The sequence below is a fragment of the Triturus cristatus genome, chromosome 11 (assembly GCF_964204655.1).
Source record: "Triturus cristatus chromosome 11, aTriCri1.1, whole genome shotgun sequence".
NCBI lineage: Eukaryota > Metazoa > Chordata > Amphibia > Caudata > Salamandridae > Triturus > Triturus cristatus.
The window spans coordinates 323,753,459-323,776,834 of NC_140594.1; the positions used below are offsets into that span (position 1 = coordinate 323,753,459).

The 23,376-nt window shown below is 42.6% G+C and overlaps 1 protein-coding gene across 1 annotated transcript in view; it reads right to left on the reverse strand.

Moving 5' to 3' along the window:
- Positions 1-6,051: 6,051 nt before the first annotated feature.
- SCARF2 (scavenger receptor class F member 2) overlaps positions 6,052-23,376 on the reverse strand; it is a 521,508-nt gene continuing 504,183 nt past the window's right edge. Inside the window, exon 11 of the mRNA XM_085636388.1 lies at positions 6,052-8,273. Coding sequence (XP_085492514.1) covers positions 7,024-8,273 — 1,250 coding nt within the window. The 3' untranslated portion in view covers positions 6,052-7,023. The remainder of the gene's footprint in view (positions 8,274-23,376) is intronic.

Consider the following 23,376-nt stretch of genomic DNA (forward strand, 5'->3'; position numbering starts at 1 on the left):
TACTTTCCACACCAAGTACTGGAGGATGATGCAGTAATACCACATATTTTCTCCTTATCCTATCTGCAAAGTTCTGCATACTGTGGTATTTCTCAGCAGAAATCTGACCAGGTTTAAAATGGCGAAATGTATGTGTCTGAAATGTGTATGTTACTTGGATCCTTGATTTGTATACAAACTCAGATTTGCACCCAAATCGGGATTAGGATGAGTGTCAAAAAGAGGCCAATATGATTTATTTACATTTTTTATTTAATTGGGTTTGCTATTTCTTTCTTGGTAGCACGATTATTTTGGCCGAGCAGTTTACAACTATCTGATGATCAAGGGGTGTATATCTGCAATAATTATTTTCATTTGCCTATGTATATTGCTCGTAACGTGATAGTTGGTTTGGTAGCAATTATTATGTGCATGCACAGGTACACTGCAAAGATGAAGGGTATACCATGAGGTGCCCACATGAACATTTTTAATAAACCAGAGCAATCCGAAGCAACTCAAATTTTTTGAAGACCCTTTATGGGGAATGGAATAAACAGCAAAAACAACAGAACAAAAGAAGCTGACATAGGATACTGATGAAAACAAATATAGTTTTATTAACAAAGCTTTTTGTCTAGTATTGATGGCAGGTAACAGTACCAGTCGCTCAGCACAAAATATATCAGCATCCCCCGCCCACTCTCCCAGAACGCGGGATGGTAATACATTTTTTCGTCAACATAATGTTCCATTATGTGGTCATAAATAATACTTATGACCATTCCGTACATTTTTTTCAGGTCACTGATATCATATTACTCCCTATCACCGAAGAGCATCAGTCAAAGCCAGCTTGACGTCTCTACTTGGGCAGGGGCAGGACTCTCCCGGAGGAAACAAATGTGGCCAATCGAATACTAGGCCCCTAAGTAAAATCGCTGTCTCCAGAGGCCAAACATTATTATTATGATATATTAAAGAAGCCAACGCATTTGATCGAAGACAAAAAAAACATAAAAAAGTAAATTAGGCAATTGCAAAGTAGACATGCCAGCAAACATGTATAACTAGGTATTTATGCAATCTATGTGTTGGAAATGCTCAAGGCAAACTAAGGGACCAAAACTGCAAGTTAATTTTCTTGATTTCATGGGTCATCCTTTATATTCAAAGGAATCACAATGAAGGTGAGTGGGTACATTCCTCTGAAATAAACATTGACTAATTTGTAAGTACTTTGATTCAACAGGAAGTGCTTTGACTAAACAGGAAGTGTAACTTTTCCCCAAAGGTTGACCAATGTTTTTTGCAATTACTACAATTTGTGTTCCATCAAGTCTAAATTACAGGTGAAGAAGTATTTAGATAAATAGAGTGGCAGTCTATTCGGATAAGATGTGACTATTCATCATAGAACTATGGGGTGCACTCTGTGCTGCATATATAATACTTGCAAGAAGAATTACAGAACTAGATTAAAAAATACAAAGAAGGATAATCTCTTTTCCATAATGTGGAGCACGGGGAGCATGGATTTATCCAGAAGACATATGATATGTGCATGTGATGTATTATGTGAAAATAGATTTGGAGTTAGCAGGGTTGTGTTTTGCGGCAACTATTAATCTTATCTTGTTGCCTGGAACCACTGTAGAGTATTTTAGGCTATCCTGTTTTAGGTCCTAACATATAATAACTAAAAGAGCCCCAATGAAAGTCAGTGTACATATATCAACACTGATAAACACTTGCACAAATACAAAATAAAATGCCCTTGAAAGAAATGTAAGTGAGAGATAATGAGTCGTTTCTATTTCTTTCAGAAGTGGCTAATACAATGCAACTTTGTTATTCAAGGTAGCAGCAAGAATGACTAGTCTAAGATCACTCTGCTTGAGTGTTATTACTTAGAGGTGTCACTAAAATATTGTTTCTTCTTTCTTTTGTTTCCTTCAGTATCATGTGCTTGGGTTAAAGGTGCAGAGCTCAGAACCATGTTTTAGGTCTGATCTAATTATTCTATATACAATGGAGGCAATGTGAATATTAAAATCATAATTGATCTTTTGGTAGTGTTGAAGTCTTTCACAGGTGAAATGGCTGACTCATAATAATGTTTACCAGTATGTAGTTTTACGTTTACCGACTGAGTGGGTCAAACCCTGTGATACATCAGCCCTCCTAATATATCCAATTCTTGCAAATCAGTATTAATAGCAGGACACCTGCAAAAGATCCCAATCATTAAACATTTAATGCAAGGTGTAGTGACAGGTGCCTGTGGAAAGTGTGTTGACATCATGCACATGGGATAGTGGTGAAATCATAACACAAACATTTCCATATACTATCAAAATTCATAGATGTAAGGTGTACCATTGTTATGAGTGATACCCTAACCTTAGAAGATACTGACTTTTTACCCTACTGCAGTTTACTGCTGGGGTTTTTGAGCCTATAGTAAAACCCAAAATACAATGCAATGTTTGTTAAATGGTCAGGACTTAATTAAAGTTAGAGATGTGTAATGTGAACACTTGGCAGCTATGAATGTGTGCACAATATCAGCAGCACCTTAATGCATTCAGGCACAGAATGCAGAAAAGCAGTGGCAACGACACTTAAAGCATCAAGTTTTAGGTGACTTTGAATGTAGGGCTACAAATTAATTTAAAGGTGTCACAAGATACTTTGCTATTGGTAGTGTTGCCTACCCTACAATGTCATAATATTCTGTGTCCAGAAATTTGTTGATTAAAATATTTGAATATAGCACTCTTACTTTTTTTAATCCATTAATGGTCCTATTAACCAGACAAAGCCCTCACAGAGGGATTTTGAAATGAAATGCGATGTGAGAGAGGGTAATGAGATGTGAGTGGGAGAGCAGTACACTGACTTTCTTTGCTTAAACAGTTTAACAAAAGTCCATTGGACACACTCCCAATCGGAAGACACAACATACCCATAATTACTTCTTAAAATTAAATATGTGCTTTATAAACTTCACTAAAAAAAATCCCATATTTTATAAACACTGGAAAAACACGTTTTTTGTCGATTTTGTGGTTAAAGCAACTGAATAAACACTAATGAGTTTCAAAATGGTTTTGAAAACACCACAGAAATCCACACAGAAAACACTGAAAATAGACCAGTCTAACTATTTTGCTATTCCTGTTATTTGAAAAATCTCACACATCTCTTTTAAGCAAATATGCTTCCTGCTCTGCAGTTGCCTGATATTCTTTTTTATTACTAACATTTGAGAGCAAAGGCATACAACTGTGTTGTAAGAATATCAAAAGATGTAAACGCGGTGAATTGGTTATATATCAGAAAACTGGATTCCAAGAAATGGCAGAGTGGTGGCAGAGTACGCAACATCCAGAATGGGAAAAAAATAATACTTTGTTGTATTCTTTTTAAAGATAATATCAACATAATTAACAGAAAGTGCTACTATTAGCTCTAAGGCCATCATTCAAAGTTGGCCTCAAACTGATGTGGTAATGGTACACTCTGGGAACTGATACCACATGGTACGGTAAGTACCGGATGCAGTATTGCCACCTCATCACAAGCCTTTGACCGTGGAAACTAATTCCTAAAGGATTGCTAAATATTCTGGGCCACCCTCACTGATAAAGTTTCCACATTTTCATTGCCTAAATGTGTCTTAGGTGTCTCAACAGAGATAAGAAGCATATTCAGAGCTTGTAGAGGAATACGGATGTTTGAGTATAGATGAGCACACAAAGCGTCTACCTATTCATCTATTAGTTCTGCATGTTTAAGAGCAGGTCTTGTTTCTTCCCTTTTTCATCTCTCCCAGCCTCTTCAGACATTGTTGAACCTACTACTACATGTTTAAGTAACATTTGCTATAGTAATGCAAATAACCACTTCACCCAATTAATAACATGCTCCTCTGTGTCTATCATCAGAATAAGTATGTTCCATTAGTGCCTTAAGATGAATTGCCATACACCACGAAGCCCAAGATAAAGAAAATGTACATGATGGAAATCGCAACTGGCCAGTAACAAAAACTTTGTATTAGTGGCTTCTAACAGATTCAGGTTTTGAAAATGCACGTCTATGTAAAAACAAGGAAAATTGTACCATTTAATTATTTATAACAATTGGAACCAATAGGCTTAGATAGAACATTATAAAACAACAGTTGTGTTCACAATGTAAAGGGAATCGGTAAGAGTGTTCTACTTTTCATCCCAATAAATCGGCAAAACCATTTGGGACACAAAGTAGATCCATTCATGGAAACTATTTGTAACTGGCCAAATTTCACCAGCGATCAAAGCACTTGAGATTAGAGTCATACCTGCGACAGTGGCCCAAACAGGGTGAAAGGGGGATCTTTTCCAACAGGCAATAGATTACCACAGCATGAAGTTCAATGGCATTTGACATTTTTTCATGACAAAATTGTGTTACAGTACAAAATGATGTGTTACACTTTTGATTAACAGCGATGTAGAAAGTTTGCTACTTGAGCTTGGCTAACATCTTCACGGTTGAGGGACATTGTTTCATGCTTTGGCTCCCGCATATTTGTCAAGAGTCCCAAAAACCCCCTATTTTCCTTAAAACATAAATGGTTATCCCTTTTTCATTTGTGATAGGTCATGTGACTTCTACTGGTTATGAATGTCTTATACTTCCAATGCTACCATTTGAGGTGTATCAGGCAGAAATACAAATTTACATCAATTGAGGCAGGAGTCAGCATACCAATGGGAGCCGATAACAAACATCTCTTGAAGGGAGCCAGGCTGTTATCTTCCAGTTCAACAGTGAGAAAAAGGTCTCAAGCCAGTGAAAGCACAAGAGATGTTGAAGCACTGACCAATCTAAAGCCCAGAGGATGATTGACCCAACTACGTTATATATATGTGTCTAATAATGCATATACGACTCGATGGTCAACAATAAAACATTGTAAGACACGTTAAGTTTGCAGAAGATGACATTCGGACAATACGGTGAATGCTCAGTGGGAATGATGAATGCAATGCACCAAGTAGTGTATGCCTAAACCCAGACTCTCAAAGAATAATAGCGTAAACATTAATAATACCGAAGTTTGGCAAGTGACACATTTCCAGTGTTTTCATCAGGACTCGAGGACTGAGATAAGACAATAATTCAGTATAGAAAAATTAAGGAGGAAGGAGCTCAGGACGAGCGGTGCCTCTATATGTCAATATCAGAATGAAGAGAGGGTGAGATTTTCAGAAATACTGGGAGGTGAACATGTCAGATTGCTGTCACCAGATTTCTAGGCGATCACTTGTGAGGCAAGGGTTTGTGAATCAGGGTGATGGGGATCACTCTCTAAACTGGTTTACAGAATATTTAACTTCCTCAAACAACAGAGTTTGCTCAAGAAGGCATCCACGAACATACATGTCCTGCTGCAACGTCTTGACCTATGATGAGAGCCTAAGATAAATGTTGCCCACTTGTGCACCTCCCAAACTCTCTAGTCAAATTTTTGAGAAGTTTCTGCCATTTCCAGCTGTGCTCACCATGAGTGGTTGTGATTGTGCACTGCACATGGTGCAGAACACATTGAAGGTTCAGTGAGTGCTGTCCGATGAGAGAGTCCATATGATATATTGATGGCTGTGACATGTACTCACACTGTAATATAAATGTTTGACTAATTTTAGTGGATTCACTGCCAGAGATAACTGAGGACTCATCCTAAACATTCGAAAGAGAGCTTGCCAGATCTTGTTCAGTGCTAATGTAAGACTTTTTTCTACGTTTTCAAACCTGGAAGATGGCAGATTAAGAAATGTATTATGTCTTTCTGATTGTCAAACTTTAGCAAGCAGGGTACGGACTTTATGTACAGTTTTTCCTTCCTTTGCAATGGATAACTTTTACCAACAGATTGGTCTAAATACTGCTGAAGGGAGACACTATAGATGTTCATACTTGCATCGGCCAAGGGAAATCACCATAAACAGGTTTACAAAAAAGTACAAACACAACAAAAAAAGGAGAAAGCTAGCTTATCCATTATCGCATGATATAACTGAGTTACAAAAAATTTATTTATATTAAAATAAGCACTGCTTATGCCTTTTATAATACTGTTACCAAAGTCGACCAGTTCTTTGTTTTTTTATTTATTTTTTACAAAATAATGCTACCCTGATCATGTAGCACTGACCGCATAAAACCAAAAGATCCCATAACATAATATTGTACCTTGATGCTTATTAAAATAAGCACTCAAAATTGAGACTTTCGGGGTCAGTATGTCCACTTCATTCTGCCTCTTTTGCTTTCATTTTTAAAAGTACCAACCATTTGTGTGCCACGGCTCCTTCCGCAGCAAAAGTTGCTGAGTCAAGTTAAGAATACATTTTGGTCCTATGTTAAATATGAAGTGCTGACTATCCTATGGAAGAGGAGGCTGTGGGTGTCATGTACGACAAATCTTAAGTGTTTTATGGCCCTTGATTGTATTGGAGCACAGCACTAAGGAACCACCTCCTTTCTGCTTATTCATTCCGAGTGGCAGGATCCACCCACCCACAAGGACACTAACAAGATAGAAAAGCTCCTGTGACTGATGGCAAAGAGTTCCTGCTCTGTAATTCACCATCTGAGCACATGGTCCTTCGCAGACGGACCATCATCTTTTTTCATCACTTGTGGTGTGTCTTCTGTATCCAAGGTTACGATCTTCGCTTATGGAGTAGGAACATAAAACTGCAAAGAGCTGCTGAGCTTCTCCCATTCACAGGATGAGAAGACAATAAGCCCTCATTATTCTATAAGGTACAATCATGGTTTTAGGCTTATCCAAAGCTCAAGTTTTAACCATTTAAACTGCAACTGGTTATTCCTATATTTGTGACTGGGCTCACAATTAGAGCACAGCAAAATGCTTCTCAAGGATGCTTTTCCTGGTACGTCAAAGAGTTTTCTGTTCCAAAAGACAGAAGTAAGCGTACTAATGCCCCTGTGGAAGTGTTGTTACCTCTAATCCCATCTGTACTACTTTACCGTCTGGGGGGGCATGATGGCTGTTTTTGGCTGATTCTTTGCATCAGAGTCTATGGCAGCTTCTCTGCTTTTCTTTCGGGGGGGTTTCTTGATGGGTGTTTTCTTCACTGCTGAGTCACCAAGTTCTTGTTTGGAGTTGGAAACTTGTTCCTGGCTGCTGTTGGAGTTCTGCTTCTCAACTCTTTTAGCTGGGCTTGGGATTGCTTCAGCTACAGGGCTGATCATTTTTTGCAGGTTTGTTGTGGTTGGAATGGCTGGAGCACTTGCCTTCTGGCTGCTTGTAACCACTGAGCGTTTGGCCTTCTGAGGTGGAGTTGGCTTCTCTTTCTGGCTTTGAACTGGCGCAACTCCATTTTGCTTGGCTGGACCTTCATTTCTGTTCAAGCTCTGGGTCTTCTCTTTTAGTTGGGCAGCCAACAGAGTGGCAGCTTCTGAGGAAAAATGGGGATGAATCACCTCAGAGACAGATTTGCTGTGGTTTCGGTTCTTCAGTGCTTCCTTGCTTTCTGCAGACTTTTTGTCAAAGTGGAAGTTCCCAATCTTCTTCAGTGCATTTTGGACTGTGCCATTCACATTCTCCACATGATCCGGGGCTGACTTATTCCGGTGTTTGGTTTTAGAGGGAGACTGTGGTTCTTCTGGGGTTACACTTGGAATAGAAGATTTATGCACTTTATCTCTGCTCCTTGAGTGGACTTTCTCTTCATTTTTATGATGTGAGCTGGAGGATGTGTCACTGGAGATCTTCTTTGTGCTGTGATCCTTAGCAGAACTGTGCCCTTGCTCTGGAGAATCGGAAAGACTCGTCACTTTTTCAGTTGATTTGTTGGTGACAGGCAATGAATTGGACTGGTTAGAGTTATATTTCCCATGAATCCAAGACACCTTTGGCTTTGTGGAAGGATCTGGTGGAGGTGGTTTCGTTCTCTCAGGAGAGGGAGGTTTACCACCAATGGTGGCACTTTTGTGTTCCATCATTGTGTCCTCTTCATCCTTCGACTGCTTGGATAATCTAGCAATTCTCGCATAAAGGGCTCCACCGGTAGATCCTGACCCACAAGACGATCGTTCACTATCAGAAGACTTTAGAAGCGGGGTTTCACTCATATCAGACTGGAAGGCTTTATGGGATCCAGTTTCTTTTAAGCATGTGTATTCCCCTGCTTCCTCTTCACTGATGGGAGGAGCAATCTTTTCAACATGACTTGAACTTCTTTTCTCTTTGCTCTCTGAGAGTGATTCTGTAAGAAAGAAACACGGGTCATTTTATTGTTCATATTCTCAATTGGTGCAAGCATAAAACACAATTTCCAGTTTGGACACTGTATTTAATGGACAGCCCAATATGGTTCTTTTCACATGTTCAGGTTATTAACATACCACACTTCCTGCACGTGATCGCTGAATGATTCATGAATAAGATAATAGGCCATATCAACTATATGACCCAGAGAAAGTCAAATGTTGAAAAAACGGAAGCTGCTTTACTGCTGCCTTCACCCACACACAATCAATACGTACTTCTTATTCCCGTCCAAAACATACCTGTGAGATGTCTGAGCAGGAACGATCTACCACACTCATCATTTCCTTAGCATAGCCTAATGTGTTAATTTTCCTCTGTTGAGATGTTGACAGAAGCAAAGAGCCCTGTTCCCTGCCCACCCTTCCTGCATTAGGGCAGTAGAAATCAGCCTAGAACTGATAATTCAGACCCTTTTTCTCCCACATTTATGTTCTCAATTCCCTCCTATTTGCTTCAGAGGCTGAGAATAAACCATTCAATTGACTGTAGTCATATCAGTTATTTACAATACTTAGAAATAGCAGAAGTGCAGTATGAAGCGATAAAAGAAAAACTATAAGGGCCTTATTACAATGGCGGTCAGACAAGCATTCAATGGCTATCACAGAGGGAGTGGGACCACCCAACAAGTGGTCAGAGGTCCCACCTGCCACATTAGGATGTGACCACTGTGTAGGCTGTCAGAAACATCCCTTTTTCTATTGTGGCTTGTGCTGCAGCCCAGAAAAATGCTGCAGCACAAGCGCAATAGAAAAAGGGACGTTTTTAAACATCTGTGCACAGTGTGGCAGTCACCATGTGGTGCTTGGCACATGGTGCATGGATGATTCGTGGGGCACCACATGTGCCTCCCAGGCCACATAGCAGAGAATGGTGTTAGGGACCCCAAAGTCCCTTTCTGACAGCTTTTCTATTGCGGTCGGACCGCCATGTAAAGTAGGCCTGGGTGGTGAACTTTGCTCCGTTCGCAGAGTTTTCTGCACTCCCCACTCTGAGGAGCTCGCGGAGTTCAGAAAACTCTGCTTCGCGGTGTGCAGCAGAGTTTTTTCCCCGCTCGCGATCGCGAACGGTAAGTTCGCGAGAGCGAGCTCCCGCTCGGGCAGAATTTCTACCCGAGAGGCAGGAATACCAGCACAAACTGCAGTTCGCACTGCACTCCGCCACTCGTAGAACTTCACAGAGTTTTTTTGTATCTTCGCAGAGTTCCACATAGCAAAACTCCGCAAACTACGCCCAGGCCTATTAAAGGTCATCTGAATATGACATTCTAATCCCTACCGCAGTCCCTCCGCAGGCGTCACCAACATTGAAGGGCGTGGTCTTTCCCCCGCCTGCTGCACTCCAACTGGCGAAATCATAATCCGGTGGTCAGGAAAATGCTCTTTTTTCCACAGCCCGTCACCCCACATGTTGTTACAACACGGTCGTTACCACGACTGCGTTGTAACAACTCATACCATTACCCCGCAAGTCGTAACAACAACTTGCGGAGGGTGGCGGTGGATGTTAGAATAGTATAATTTACTATTCCAACTCCTGTCTGTGCGGACTCACACCTTCTCCGGCTTCTGCAAGTCGTTGTTACGACTTGCGTGGTAATGGTATGTGTTGTTACAACATGAGCGTTGTAACAACTGCGTTGTAACAACATGCGGGGTGACGGTTTTGTGGTCAGGGTTGTATACCGGCGGTCGGACGGCTGCCCTAGATGTAGGGCGGACCTCCTGTCGGTTGTGGTACACCCGACAACATAATAGGCCCTATGTTTTATTATTATTATTATTATTGTTATCATTATTTTTACCAACATTATTATTAATAATATCAATCAGTACATTTATAGAGCGCACTACTCACCCTCAAGGGTTTCAAGGCGCTGAGGGTGGGGGGGGGTGCTGCTACTGCTCGAACAGCCAGGTCTTGAGGTGTCTCCTGAAGGTGAGAAGGTCTTGGGTCAGTCGGAGGTGGGTGAGGAGGGAGTTCCAGGTCTTGGCGGCGAGGTAGGAGAAGGATCTGCCACCTGTTGTTGTTCTTCTGGTGCGTGATACGGTGGCGAGGGCGAGACTGGCTGAGCAGAGTTGGCGAGTCGGGGCGTAGAACGAGAGGCATTTGTTGAGGTATTCGGGTCCGGCGTTGTGGAGCGCTTTGTGTGTGTGGGTGAGGAGCTTGAACGTGATCCTCTTCTTGACGGGGAGCCAGTGCAGGTCTCTCAGGTGGGCGGTGATTTGGCTGTGGCGGGGGATGTCCAGGATGAGGCGTGCGGAGGCATTCTGCATGCGTTGCAGTCTTTTCTGTAGCTTGGCCGTTGCCCCTGCATAGAGTGCGTTGCCGTAGTCGAGCCGGCTTGTGACGAGGGCTTGGGTGACAGTCCTTCTTGTTTCCGTGGGGATCCATTTGAAGATCTTTCATAGCATGCGGAGGGTGTTGAAGCAGGAGGAGGAGATGGCATTGACTTGCTTGGTCATAGTGAGCGATGAGTCCAGGACGAACCCTAGGTTGCGTGCGTGGTCGGTGGGTGTCGGTGCTGTGCCGAGGGCGGCGGGCCACCAGGAGTCATTCTAGGCGTAGGGGGATGGTCCAAGGATGAGGACATCCGTCTTGTCTGTGTTCAGTTTCAGGCGGCTGATCTACATCCATTCGGCAACGGCCCTCATTCCTTCTTGGAAATTGGATTTGGCGGTGACTGGGTCTCTGGTCAAGGAGAGGATCAGCCGGGTGTCGTCGGCGTAGGAGATGATGTTGAGGTCGTGTGCGCGGACGATGTCGGCGAGTGTGCTCATGTAGATGTTGAAGAGCGTCGGGCTGAGTGATGAGCCTTGGGGTACGCCGCAGATGATCTTGGTGGCCTCTGAGTGGAACGGGGGTAGGCGGACTCTCTGGGTTCTGTCGGTGAGGAAGGAGGAGATCCAGTCTAGGGCCTTTCCCTGGATCCCTGTGTTGTGGAGATGTGTTTTTAGGGTGCGGGGCAGATCGTGTCAAAGGCAGCTGAGAGGTCTAGGAGGATGAGGGCTGCGGTTTCTCCGTTGTCGAGCTGGGTTCTGATGTCGTCGGTGGCGGCGATGAGGGTGGTCTCGGTGCTGTGGTTGCTGCGGAAGCCAGACTGGGACGGGTCGAGGGAGCCTTTGGTTTCGAGGAAGTTGGTCAGTTGCTTGTTGACTGCTTTAATAATATACACAATAAAATAGAAATAATCATCAAAGTCTTTATTATTATCAGTATGAAAAGTTGGGTACATTATTTTCTTATAACAGGTGTGCTATGATATAAAGAGAGACACCTGTCATAGCAGCATGATGACACCACTCACTTGTAATTATTTCATGTAAAACAAGTGAATAAAGTTATTGTGACACATGTATTTCATGCTGATACGTCCTCACTCGTGGGAGAAGAGAGCCCTCTGAAAAGATTGTATTACTGAATATCACCACCAACAATATTGTGGCATACTAATATCGAGTACAGAAAACAAAGGTACAAAATATCGAAAGGTAAGTGCATTTAGGGAAGTATAAAGGTACTATTCCTGACTCTACATCTACATGCCTTGAAGGTACAGATACCCTATATGTTTACCTGCTTGCTGCCCTTCAAATTAAGATGTGATACAGAGAAGCATGACTGAATGAGAACTAAAAGAGTGCAGGAACACACAAGTAAAAGAAGGCTAACAGGTAGATCATGCAGCAGGTAAAAATATTCTCCAAGTCCTCTATCCCTTCCATTTATGGACCCTGCGAACACTGAGCTTGGGGTAAAATGGGCAGTTATAATGGTAAAAAGTCAGGGATACCATCTGTTCCACTTTTCAAACACTAAATATTGCCCTGTGCTTGTTGCCCATATTTCATGGAATCTCCTTCTATTATGGACGCAGGTTTATTCTGGGCTGTACTTTGAATCATCCTTCCCCCACCTCACACAACTGCCCCTGCTCTACACATTTTTACCAGTGGCTGCCTTATTCAGACATACCTCGTCTGTTCAGCAGCTCAGCAATATACGACTACTCATGGGCCCTCAGGCATCAGAGAGAGAAGGCATGTTGCAGGAGCTTGTGTTTGTGTGCACTTGTTTGCTCATGTGCATCATCATGCATAGACTGGGTGATTCCACCTGTTCACATAAAGTGCATTAAAGCATTATTCTAATACGGACCTTTATGCTGACTGAATTTCTTTGAACAATCAGACGCCTCTGTCAGACCCTCTCCCACCCACTGTTCTCCATTATGTGCATATTTAGATATTTGAGAGTCTTCTCTTAGGACTTGTGCTTTAAACACTGCACCATTTTGACAGTAATCTACTTGGCAGGATCACATCTGCTCTTCTGCGTCTGAAGACTGATAGACAGTAACCATGCTCATTGAAAGGCCTCTAGTAAAAAGGCTTGGAATAAGGCACGATTTAGTGGCGTTTTGCCAAAAAGGAATGTTGACATAGAGAAGCAACATTCCAAAAAGACTATAAAGGGAACCTTTATTTAGAAGAAAAACAAAAAAATCCACTTTGGCAGTATTTTGGCCCGAACTCAAAAGTGCCTACTTTCGAAATTATGTTATCATTATTAGAATCTTAGGACTGTTTAGATAGGGGGATGTCCAAAGTCCCAAACATGACAAGCGCTTAAAATGGTCTGCCGTATATAACTTTGTCGAATCTGAATGAAGAAGCACAGTGAACACGCCAAAATAATGTTTAAGGGGAGAATGTGCAGGGGGTAGCTATTTCCAGGTAACTTTTGAAAACAGTGTCAAATGTTGAATTTTACACTTAAGTCTACTAAACATCAGGAGATCCTGTTGGGGTGTGGTGCCGCGGCCTGGGCGACTGACTGTGGAATCTGGGGATCATGGTTCGATCCCTGGCGCTGGCGGCAGATTAGCCCAGCACCATGTGACTCTGGGTAATAGCTTGCTTAATCTTCCCGACGGCCCCCAGTGTCTAGAGACCCTTTCGGGTAATTGTTCGCGCTTTACAAATGTGGATTATTATTGGGGTGATAATGTAATATTCCAATTACTTTGGACTTGCAAACCTTATCCTACCAGATGGGTTATTGGAATGGGACTTAGCCTCCCCAATTTGTCTTCGAGAAAGGGGTAGCAATATAGTGGATATATCAGCATAATTTGCCAAAAAATATATAAAAACCTACATATATCCCTGCTCCTCTTGTCTCCCCCCCGCCCACCGAAAGCGTGGATGCGAGTATGAACGCCCAACTTGCCCCTCTATTTCCCTCGATTCTTCCCTGCCATGTTTTCAGTCTTCCCTTCTTTTGTGCCCTGTCACACCTTGTTACATCTTTCTTCTTAGTAATGCTCTACACACATGAGGTCCTGTGTGCCCTCCATGCTAATGGCCTCCTCGATCCTTGAGAGTTTTTGTTTTGGGGGTTTATTGTCTGTTGTTTGGGCACAGTTTTGTATAACTTTGGAATGTAATCTGTGGTACGATATTATTATTAGATGACAGGTCCTTTTCGTTCCATGCTTCCCACTTCTTTTGTAATGATACGTTTTGACTTTCTCAATCAAGACTTGCAAAACAAAACAAAAAAACTACATTTATTGCAAGGTGTTAAAATGTATCTGAATATACTTGACCCAAAACATATTATAATGTAGACAGCATCTTTCTTCACTTCATTTTTCCATCCTGCTGTACCCAAGAAGATTAAGTTATTCTTGATAATTTACATAGAGGGATCAGGGTATAAACATCGACATTTATAAGATTTCACAATAACATATCACAGTAAGCAGTGCTCACAGGGCGATACCACTGCTCACTTACACACAGCTGACAGGATCAGGGAGTAGACAGCTTACACCCGAATTACATGATTAGGCTTCAGAAGAAAGTTTCAATATCATGGAAAGGTTTCTAAATATAAACTATTAAATGAGTTTACTTATATGCTCATTATTTTATGACTTAAGTAGGTGCCCTCTAGCTTCTCACACTCTGCATAAATGATTCCTTAAAAGTCTGCTTTAAAATATAATTTGTTGGAAATATCGGCTTGACAGTTTCTTATTAAGGTATTATATCCACAAACAACAGCTTGTCATTATCAACAAGCACTTTACTGTACTACTGAACAGATTCTGTCTTTCATGTCACTATACATATCATTAGAAGAGTAAATCCCTGGAATTAGAGAAGCACTCTAATTCCAGGGATTTACTCTTCTAATATACAAGGGCCTAAAATGTGGCGGACATCACCACTATGTCAATATTGCTCCACCATTATGCATTATGAGTCCCTTCTTGCTCTGCTCTTATAACCCTACGTTTACCACCAAACTGACCTTAAGTCCCTTTCCCACTCTTCCCTATAACCCAGATGTAGCTCTGAGGGACTCTAATGCCCTTGCCTTGAAACCATTCCCTGCCATGACTTACTGTCCACCCTTTGAGGAGTCCCATGGCCTCTATGTGCATCCAGTCAAACATGTCTCTTTCTTTCTATGTCACTTTGAATGGAATCCTACTGCACTTGATTTCAAAGAAGTTATTCATCTTCGCAAACATCTCCTCAGAAAATACCCAATATTTCCTTGAGGCCTGCCCTGATGTGATTAATCTTTCTACAAACACAGGCAGAGAAAGTTGTGGACATGGAGCAGTGAGGGCAGGGATCGGTATAAACATTAGGAGGTGAGGGTAGGGAATGGAGCAGCAAAGGGGTCCATTGACCAGGAGGATATCGGATAAGGCCCCTTGGAAGGGGGGGGGGTGTCTTCTTTCAAGCCTGGCTTCATTGAACAGCAAATAAAATATCCCTGTTGCTAAGGGAAAGAATAAAAACAAATTCAGTCAACAGTCTACACAATTCTACTACTGAATATCGACACCAACAATATTGTGGCACACTAAGGCCAGAATATCGAAAGGTAAGTGCATATAGGGAAAGTATAGAATTACTATTCCTAACTCCACATCTATGTACCTTGAAAATATTTGTGCCACGTAGTTACATATATGAGGAGTTAGGTTTAGAAAATCTCTGCACTTACCTGTCGATATTTTATTTTCGATATTCTGTCCTCGATATTCAGCCTCATCGATATTGTTGGTTCAATATTGAGGGGGCACATTGCATATACAGTTCTTAAGAAGTTCACTGGAGGGGGAAGAAAAATGTAGTAAAAGAAAATTGGAGAAGAGCAAAGAGCGCATTCTAAGATTAAGGAGGGACGTATCTCACTTGAGGACTGTGGTGACTGCGTCTCTGACAGACACACGCCTGAAAGTAAATCGATTGATTGATAGGCTTTATTTCGATACATAAAATATCTTAAAAGCAATTCAACAGTTAAGAAAAACAGCAGAAAAAACACTTTTCCAACAAGACAATAAAAACAATGCTTAATAAATACAATTAGTACAGTAAGATCAGAATTAAATTGATACAGAAAGCCTTTTTGCACGAATCAACCAGGACCACTTTAAAAATTTAGACACAGCACAAACCACCAAAGTGGATGTGTCGGACAGTAAAATACGCAGGGCGACTGTGTGATTGCGAGTTCCCAACTGTCTACAAAGTGGTCTGAGCCAATACCTCCTGGGAGAGCAATAGTCAGGGCATTCAAAAAGAATATGTGCCACAGTCTCGACCCGCGTGGAGCAGAGGGCACAAAAGGGGGAGGGCTGGGGGGACAATTTCCACAGGGATATCAAATCACCTACAGGTAGGATCCCTACTCTGAATTTAAAATATAAGGCCCTATCAAAAGGAATAGAAATCATATTGAGATATGGTTCGTAAGCTACCACGTCTTTAATCCTCAAAAAGGCTACAGTTGGCTTACATTGGCGTGGATCGACAGTAAGTTTAAACGAAACCCAATCCCAATGCAATTTCTTTAGAGTGGCTTTGGGAGGGGCAGATCGAGTAACCCAAGCTTCACCTAGGCCCAACTCCCCCAAAAGATGATTAACGTCCCTCAACCATTTAATCTTACACCAGCCCCCCATAGACATCACTTCGGACAGTCCCTCTGCATAGGAGGCTAGTTCAGGGACCCTCCACAAGCGGGCCCACAAGAGCAAGGGACGTAGTCGAGCTTGGTCTGCAATTGATCTACAGCCTAAGTCCAACAAAACTGGAACTGTGGGTGTACTCGAAGGGAGAGCCATCAGATCTTTCAAAAATTTGCTCTCTGATTTTGCAAGCACGTCAAGATTGCCTATGCCCCACAACTCTGCCCCATATAAAGCAGCACTAACCCCTCTAGCTTTATAGATCTCCACAACTGGGGCAATAAATTGTTTTGTGGAAACACGATGTTCCCTGAGCAAAGCACCACCCACCCTTTTGTGGTTAAGGAGCATCTTATTGATGTGCGGAGTCCAACACATAGAATCACTAAGGCGGATTCCCAGGTAATCAACTCTGATACCCTCTCCAGGTAAGCAGAGTTCAACACGGAAGGGCGCCCCAGTTTCCCAGATGGATTCATGATCAAATATTTGGTCTTATCGGCATTGATCACCAATCCCCTAAGAGAACAAAACTCCTGGAAAGTTTAAGAAGTTTTTGGAGGCCCTGGGGTGACTTTGCAATAAGGAGGGTATCATCTGCAAAAAGCAGTGTAGGGATCCGAGTGCCCGCCAGGGACAGTGCATCACCAGGTTCTTGTAGCAAATACTCAACCACCCCATTCACATAAAGAGAGAATAGGGTGGGAGCTAACACACATCCCTGGCGGACACCCCTACTTACTGGAATTCTATCTGTTTTCTCCCCATTCTTACCCCACCGTACCTGTGCATAATTGTCCGTATGTAGTTTTATCAGAAGTGATAGGATATAGGACAGCACCCCCAAACCCTGCAAGACCCTCCACAGTTCCTCCCTAGGTACCAGGTCAAAGGCAGTCTTGAGGTCAATAAAGGCCAAATAGAGACTGCCCTTGCCCAGCACCACCACCTTCCAATACAAGAGGGCCAGTCTGAAGACTTGCTCGATAGTCCCGGTTCCAGAGCGAAAACCAGCCTGGAAATCAGATAAAATCTTATTGTCATCTACCCATTGGAGGATTCTCCCCAGAATCACCTTCCCTGCCACCTTTTGGGATGAATCAATAAGGCTTATGGGCCTGTAGTTGGCGGGGTTGTCCCGGCATCCCTTCTTGAATATCGGGACAACCTCCGCCCCTTTCCAAGATTCCGGTACAGATGCTCCCCCCATAATTGCATTCAATAGGGTGGAAACCAACTTCCCCCATTGCTTAGGATTAGCACGTAACAAATCACCGGGTAACCCATCAGGCCCAGCAGCTTTTAGGGGGACCAGGGACTTGATTATGAGCTCCACTTCTCTGTCGGTAAAGGGATACGCCTCAGTGTCCACTGCCTCAACCATCAGGGTAAAGGAGTCATTAAGAACCCCCTCGACAGGGGTATAAAGGGACAGGAAGTGGCTAAACCAATTCTGGGCTGGGATATTACATGTCAGCAAAGTGTCAACAGGCCTATCCCTAGATCTTACCAAACTCCAAAATCCCCTTGCATTCCTTTCCAGGCTTGCAGCCAGGAGGCCCGCCCAGAACTTCTCCCCCCCCTCTCTTTTTGCTGCCTTTAAAGTCTGGGAGTAATCTTTCCTTGCAAGCCTGATAGCTACCTGGGATTTAGATTTAGCAGCCCCTACCAGCGCTTTTTTCTTGACTCTGCATTTTTTTGTAAACCAACCCTGCGATTTCGGCAGCAACTTCCTGTTGTTAACACGGGAGGCCATGCTAGGGAGAATAAATAGGTTACTCAATGCCCTAGTTAAGTCGCAGAAAATCTGCGTAGTCTCCTCGGGCGATCGGGTCAGCGACTCCGACTTGCACAGTGCTGCAGCCAGGAGTGCCCCTATATCCGCCACTTTCTCTTCGGACATAATAAGCTTTGCCCACTTCAGCACAATTAGATGGGAGAACTTCGTGGGAAATAGGTGCTGTATAGGACGATAATCCCCCCTTAACAGTTAACCACTGGGAAAAAAGGGTGAGTGAGAGGAGATTATGGTCACTCTCAATGGTAGGTATGATCTCCAGATCCTTCAGAGTGCTCCATAGACTAGCGTCAAGAAGAATGTAATCAATTCTGGACGTATGATTTGGCCTATTATAAGTATGGGCACCCATTAGGTCAGACTTGGACCTCCCATTGACAGCCCTAAGATCAAATTCCATGTTAAGTGAGTTGATCTGTACCGCCACTTGGGTCCACCTCTTGATGGGAGGCAGCGCAAGGGCAGGAATACCCCTCCTGGAGTCCTCCTCACCACTTCCCAATATATCGTCCAGGCCCTTACCTGTCGATATTTTATTTTCGATATTATGTCCTCGATATTCAGCCTCATCGATATTGTTGATTCAATATTGAGGGGGCACATTGCATATACAGTTCTTAAGAAGTTCACTGGAGGGGGAAGAAAAATGTAGTGAAAGAAAATTGGAGAAGAGCAAAGAGCGCTTTCTAAGATTAAGGAGGGACGTATCTCACTTGAGGACTGTGGTGACTGCGTCTCTGACAGACACACGCCTGAAAGTAAATCGTCTCATGGCTCATGGCGAGCAAACACCTTTCAGGATGTAATCAATAATTACTGAGTATGCCTTGAAATTGTTCTGATGAACCTCTGACTGAAAATATTCATGCTGTTATTTTTTCTAAACAAGGCAAATCGACCTTCTACCATTACAAACAAGCATGGAGAGAGTTACAAACTGTCTTCTCATATTTAGTTTCAACTGGAATATCGGGTAAACTCAATAACATAAAATATACAATGCAGCTACTGCCCAGAATAATGTGCATCGCAGAGAATACAGTGCATTTGTGTTTTTATAGACCAGGTTTTGATGTGGATTGGAAACCTAGAGAAAGTGAGTTCAGGCTCATTATGGCGGTAGCCACTTCCAGTTCTGGGTTTTTTCAGGGTAGCTGTCTAACAGACTTGTTGTCTCTAATACAGTTACAGTGGGCTTTGGTTTACCTTTCTTCACACATCAGCTTTTTTCAATAAGCTTCTTTCAGCCATTGGCTTGAGATTTCATCAGTCTTGTCTTGTCACAGTCCAGCGAGTATTTTTCTCTTGCCTAGTTCTATAGGCTGTTGGTGTGTGTCTTTTTGCCTCCAATCAAGTGCTTGCTTTGAACTGCACGAGAAACTATTTTACCACTACTCGCGTTCAAGTCAGCTTTTCTATGAACACTCCACCTGGTGTCCTTCCTCACTGATTGTTCTGCCCCACTCCACACTTGAGTGTTCCTGCTTGTTCTGCCCCACTCCACACTTGAGTGTTCCTGCTTGTTCTGCCCCACTCCACACCTGGGTGTTCATGCTTGTTCTGCCCCACTCCTCACTTGGGTGTTGCTGCTTGTCCTGGCGCACCCTCTCTCTTGTCCGTACCAAAAGCTCCCCGCTGTCTTGCCGTATGTGGCTCTGCATTTACTACGCCGTGGCATCTGTCACATCTCATTTATCCCTGCTCTCTTTTTCCCTTATGCCTCGCTTTAGCTTCCTGCTCCTCTTGCATTTTCTTTCCCAACCATCACTTCCCCCCAGTGCTTAATTTGTGAAGAAATAAATGCCAGGGCCCTCTTCAAAAGGCCACTGAAGCATGCACCATCCATTGCCTCTGCCAGCGCTACCAACAATAGTACCAACACAACTATTAGCCATCACACTCTTGACAATTCATAATATTCCAAGCCCCCAAGCTATAAGATTGGGCTTGGATGGCAGTTATAAGTTAATCTTAATGTATTTTAAATTGATAAAACGCTGTTGTTATGCTCGTACCAAAAATAGGCAGACAGCGTCACCATGTGGCAAACTGTCATAAGCACCGGTGCTGACGATTTAGTGACGGTGCCGAGCACCGGAATCCACCAGCTCAAATTAAGCACTGCTTTCACATCCCTGTCTGTTCAGTTAACATGCCATCACTTCCTTCACACCCTGTCTACAGCTCCTTACATTCTCCTTCCACTGCTTTCACTATTCTCTCCCCTACATCTTGTTTGAACTCCCAGTCCCAAATCGAAATGCAGAGCGCTGCAGACGAGCCTCTCATTCTGGCAATGCATGTTTCTCATAGAAACAAAAGGTGGCCTGTATAGAAGGCTCCATTTATTGACTTCATTAGAGTCATCTTATTGTTTCTAGCTGAAATGAAGCTTAGGTGGGAATTGATACTGCATCATATTCCTTCATTTTGTTCTATTTCATAAAAACATTAGAAGGGCATTGAGAAGGCCTATTTGGTGCACAAGCTCTTATTATTACAACTGAAACATAGTAAGCAAAAGGGTTTCAAATGAATGTTCATCCTATTAACCTGCTCCAGTTTAATGACTGTTTCCTGTGCCTCACTGTACCGTTTATTCATTCGCACTTTAGGAAAGAGTCCTGGTCGTAAATTGTTTTTCACAGAGCATAGCAAAGACATTCCTTTCCTTTCCTAGCCTTCCATTTCCTATCTTTTCTGTTTGGTTTTAGGATCAATTTCCGATGACATGATTTGGAAATAACTTATTTTCATTTCATGGATCTATGTTCTGTTTTTTAACCTTTCACTGCTGAGGTGTTGGCACATCTCTGTTCCAGGAGGGTTTTTCAAAACATCTGCATTAAGTTGTCTAACACATGCACCACAGTGGCCTCTTTGTGCATCCATACAAACCATATGTTTTGTATCATCACACTCAGGGCTATGTATTGGTGGTAATCCTGGTTAGCAGAAGGAAGAAAATGTCCCCAGTGTTTTGTGATACTTCTCAAATGGAGAAATATAAATACCAATACGCAAACGTCTGTAATCCGGTAATACCACAAATATTCTTAGAGAATGTAGTTTATGGGGTTTATGGTACACTGTTTTTTCATGACAGTTATCGAACTCAGATCTATATGAAAAGTATCAAAGCAATACATTTTAAAACTCTGCACAACCTATGTTACCTAGAGCTGCAAGCCATACTTACCGCGTCCTGACAGGCTGGCCAGTCGAACACGCTTAACATGACATGTGTCAGATTTTCAGAAATTTTTATTCAAGATATGTGAATTCACCTGAGTCGACCTCGTGCTCCAAATTATGCTTTCTAAGCAGTGACCCACTTTATTGTTATCCTGGGTCTCTTGAGCATGGGGGTATGAGATGTATGGGTGTTCCATGGGTTCAGAGTGCATGCAAGCAAAAAACTGCACTTAGTGCACTCAGAAAATTTGGAAAGCCACTTAAAGCATGATGCACAGGTATCCCACCTAGGCCATTTAGAAATATGCCACAGTCATGTAGTTTCAACATCTACAAAACCTAAAAATGTAAATGCTGAATGCCACAACTATTTCTCCTTGAGAGCATTGACCATAACAATAGACGGGTTTTCTGCACTTTCACCCAAAGCAGAGCAATTCTTTTCAGTCTTCCTCACTCAGGAGAATATCCCTGCTCAGGCTTGAAACAAGTTGGTGACACAGGGTATTTTGAGAGTGAGAAGAACAGTCATTTAGGTTTCTTTAGGTTTGGGGTGCCCACAAGTGATGAACCGTGTCTTGTATATTTGGGAACTTTTGAAAGCAACTTAGAGATAAGCCAGCTTTAAGATACCTGTCATTTGGTGGCAGGTTCGTTTTGCTGCTCGTCAGACCTTCCCCTTCCGGATTGGCTAGCCAGGAGAAAGCTCTGAATATGTAATTTGCTAGATTTTTAGCATTTTTAGCATTTCTTTCAAAAACATCATAATTTTCTCTAGTCTTCCACATGCAGTGATACGTCACTGCCCGGGCTGAACTACATTTGTATTTCCCTGGGTGTCCTTATAATTAGGGGATTTGGCATGTATAGGTGTTCTATTTCGTTGTGTTGCCTTATGTTCTCAGTGTATTTAGAAATTGTAGAAAACAATTGAAAATGAAATTGCAGCATATGGAACGCGTTGTTTGGTCATAGGTATAACCCCTGGGCTTTAGGGAAATATATGACCATACATTTTCAACATGTGTGCATTCAACGGAGTCCATTGCTGGGTTTCAGACATTCCTATCTTTGGCTGGCTGGACAGGCGAATGAGCTGGCATTTTCATATTTTTACCTTTTAAAGAACAAATGTACAATTCCCTGAAGTCCTCGTCACACGACATATGCTGCACAAGGTTTGATCCACACTGGTTTACCTCTAGGTCTGCTAAGCTTGGGGGTACTTGACATGTGGGTTCTCTATGCGATAGGGGTGACCAAAGGTGATGACCTGGGTGCAGTGCATCGGTGAAATTTGGAGAGCAACTGAAAGAGAAATACCTGTGATGTACCGGTCATTTGGCCATAGATATCACACTTGGTTCACATCAAAGCATACCATAGGCATTTATTTCCAACTTTAAGGTTCCTAACAGAACGTTTGCCACATTCTTAGAATTTGTTAATAAAACATGGCAATTCCCTCCAACGTCCTGCTTGCAGGAACATATTCCTGCCATAGCCTGATCCTCGTTGGTTCCTGAGTCTCCTGAATGCCTGGATACCTGATATTACATAGTTCAAGAGTGAAGTGGCGCAGAGTGGAGTAGTGGAGTATAGTGGAATACAGTAGAGTAATGTGTAATAGAGTAGAGTGGAATAAATTGGAGTGGAGTGTCATAGAGAGAGTTGCGTGAAGTGGAGTACAGCATGGTATAGTGGCATAGAGTTGACTACATTGTTGTATAGTGACATAGACTGGAGTACAGTGTTGTGCAGGGGAATAGTATAGAGTGGAGTAGAGTTTGGTAGAGTGGATGGGTGTAGAATGTCATTCAGTGGAGTAGACTCGAGTGGCCTAGACTGAAGTGAGGTAGAGTGCAGGATTGTAGTGTTGTATCGTAGAGTGTTGTTTCATGCAGTATTGTTGTGTACAGAGTCATGGCAATGAGTGTTGTGACATAGATGGTTGTGGTGTACAGGTGGAGTGCATAGACTGGAGTAGCATACAGCAGAGTGGCTACAGTGGAAAAGCATAGAGTGGATTGGTGTAGAATTGAGTGG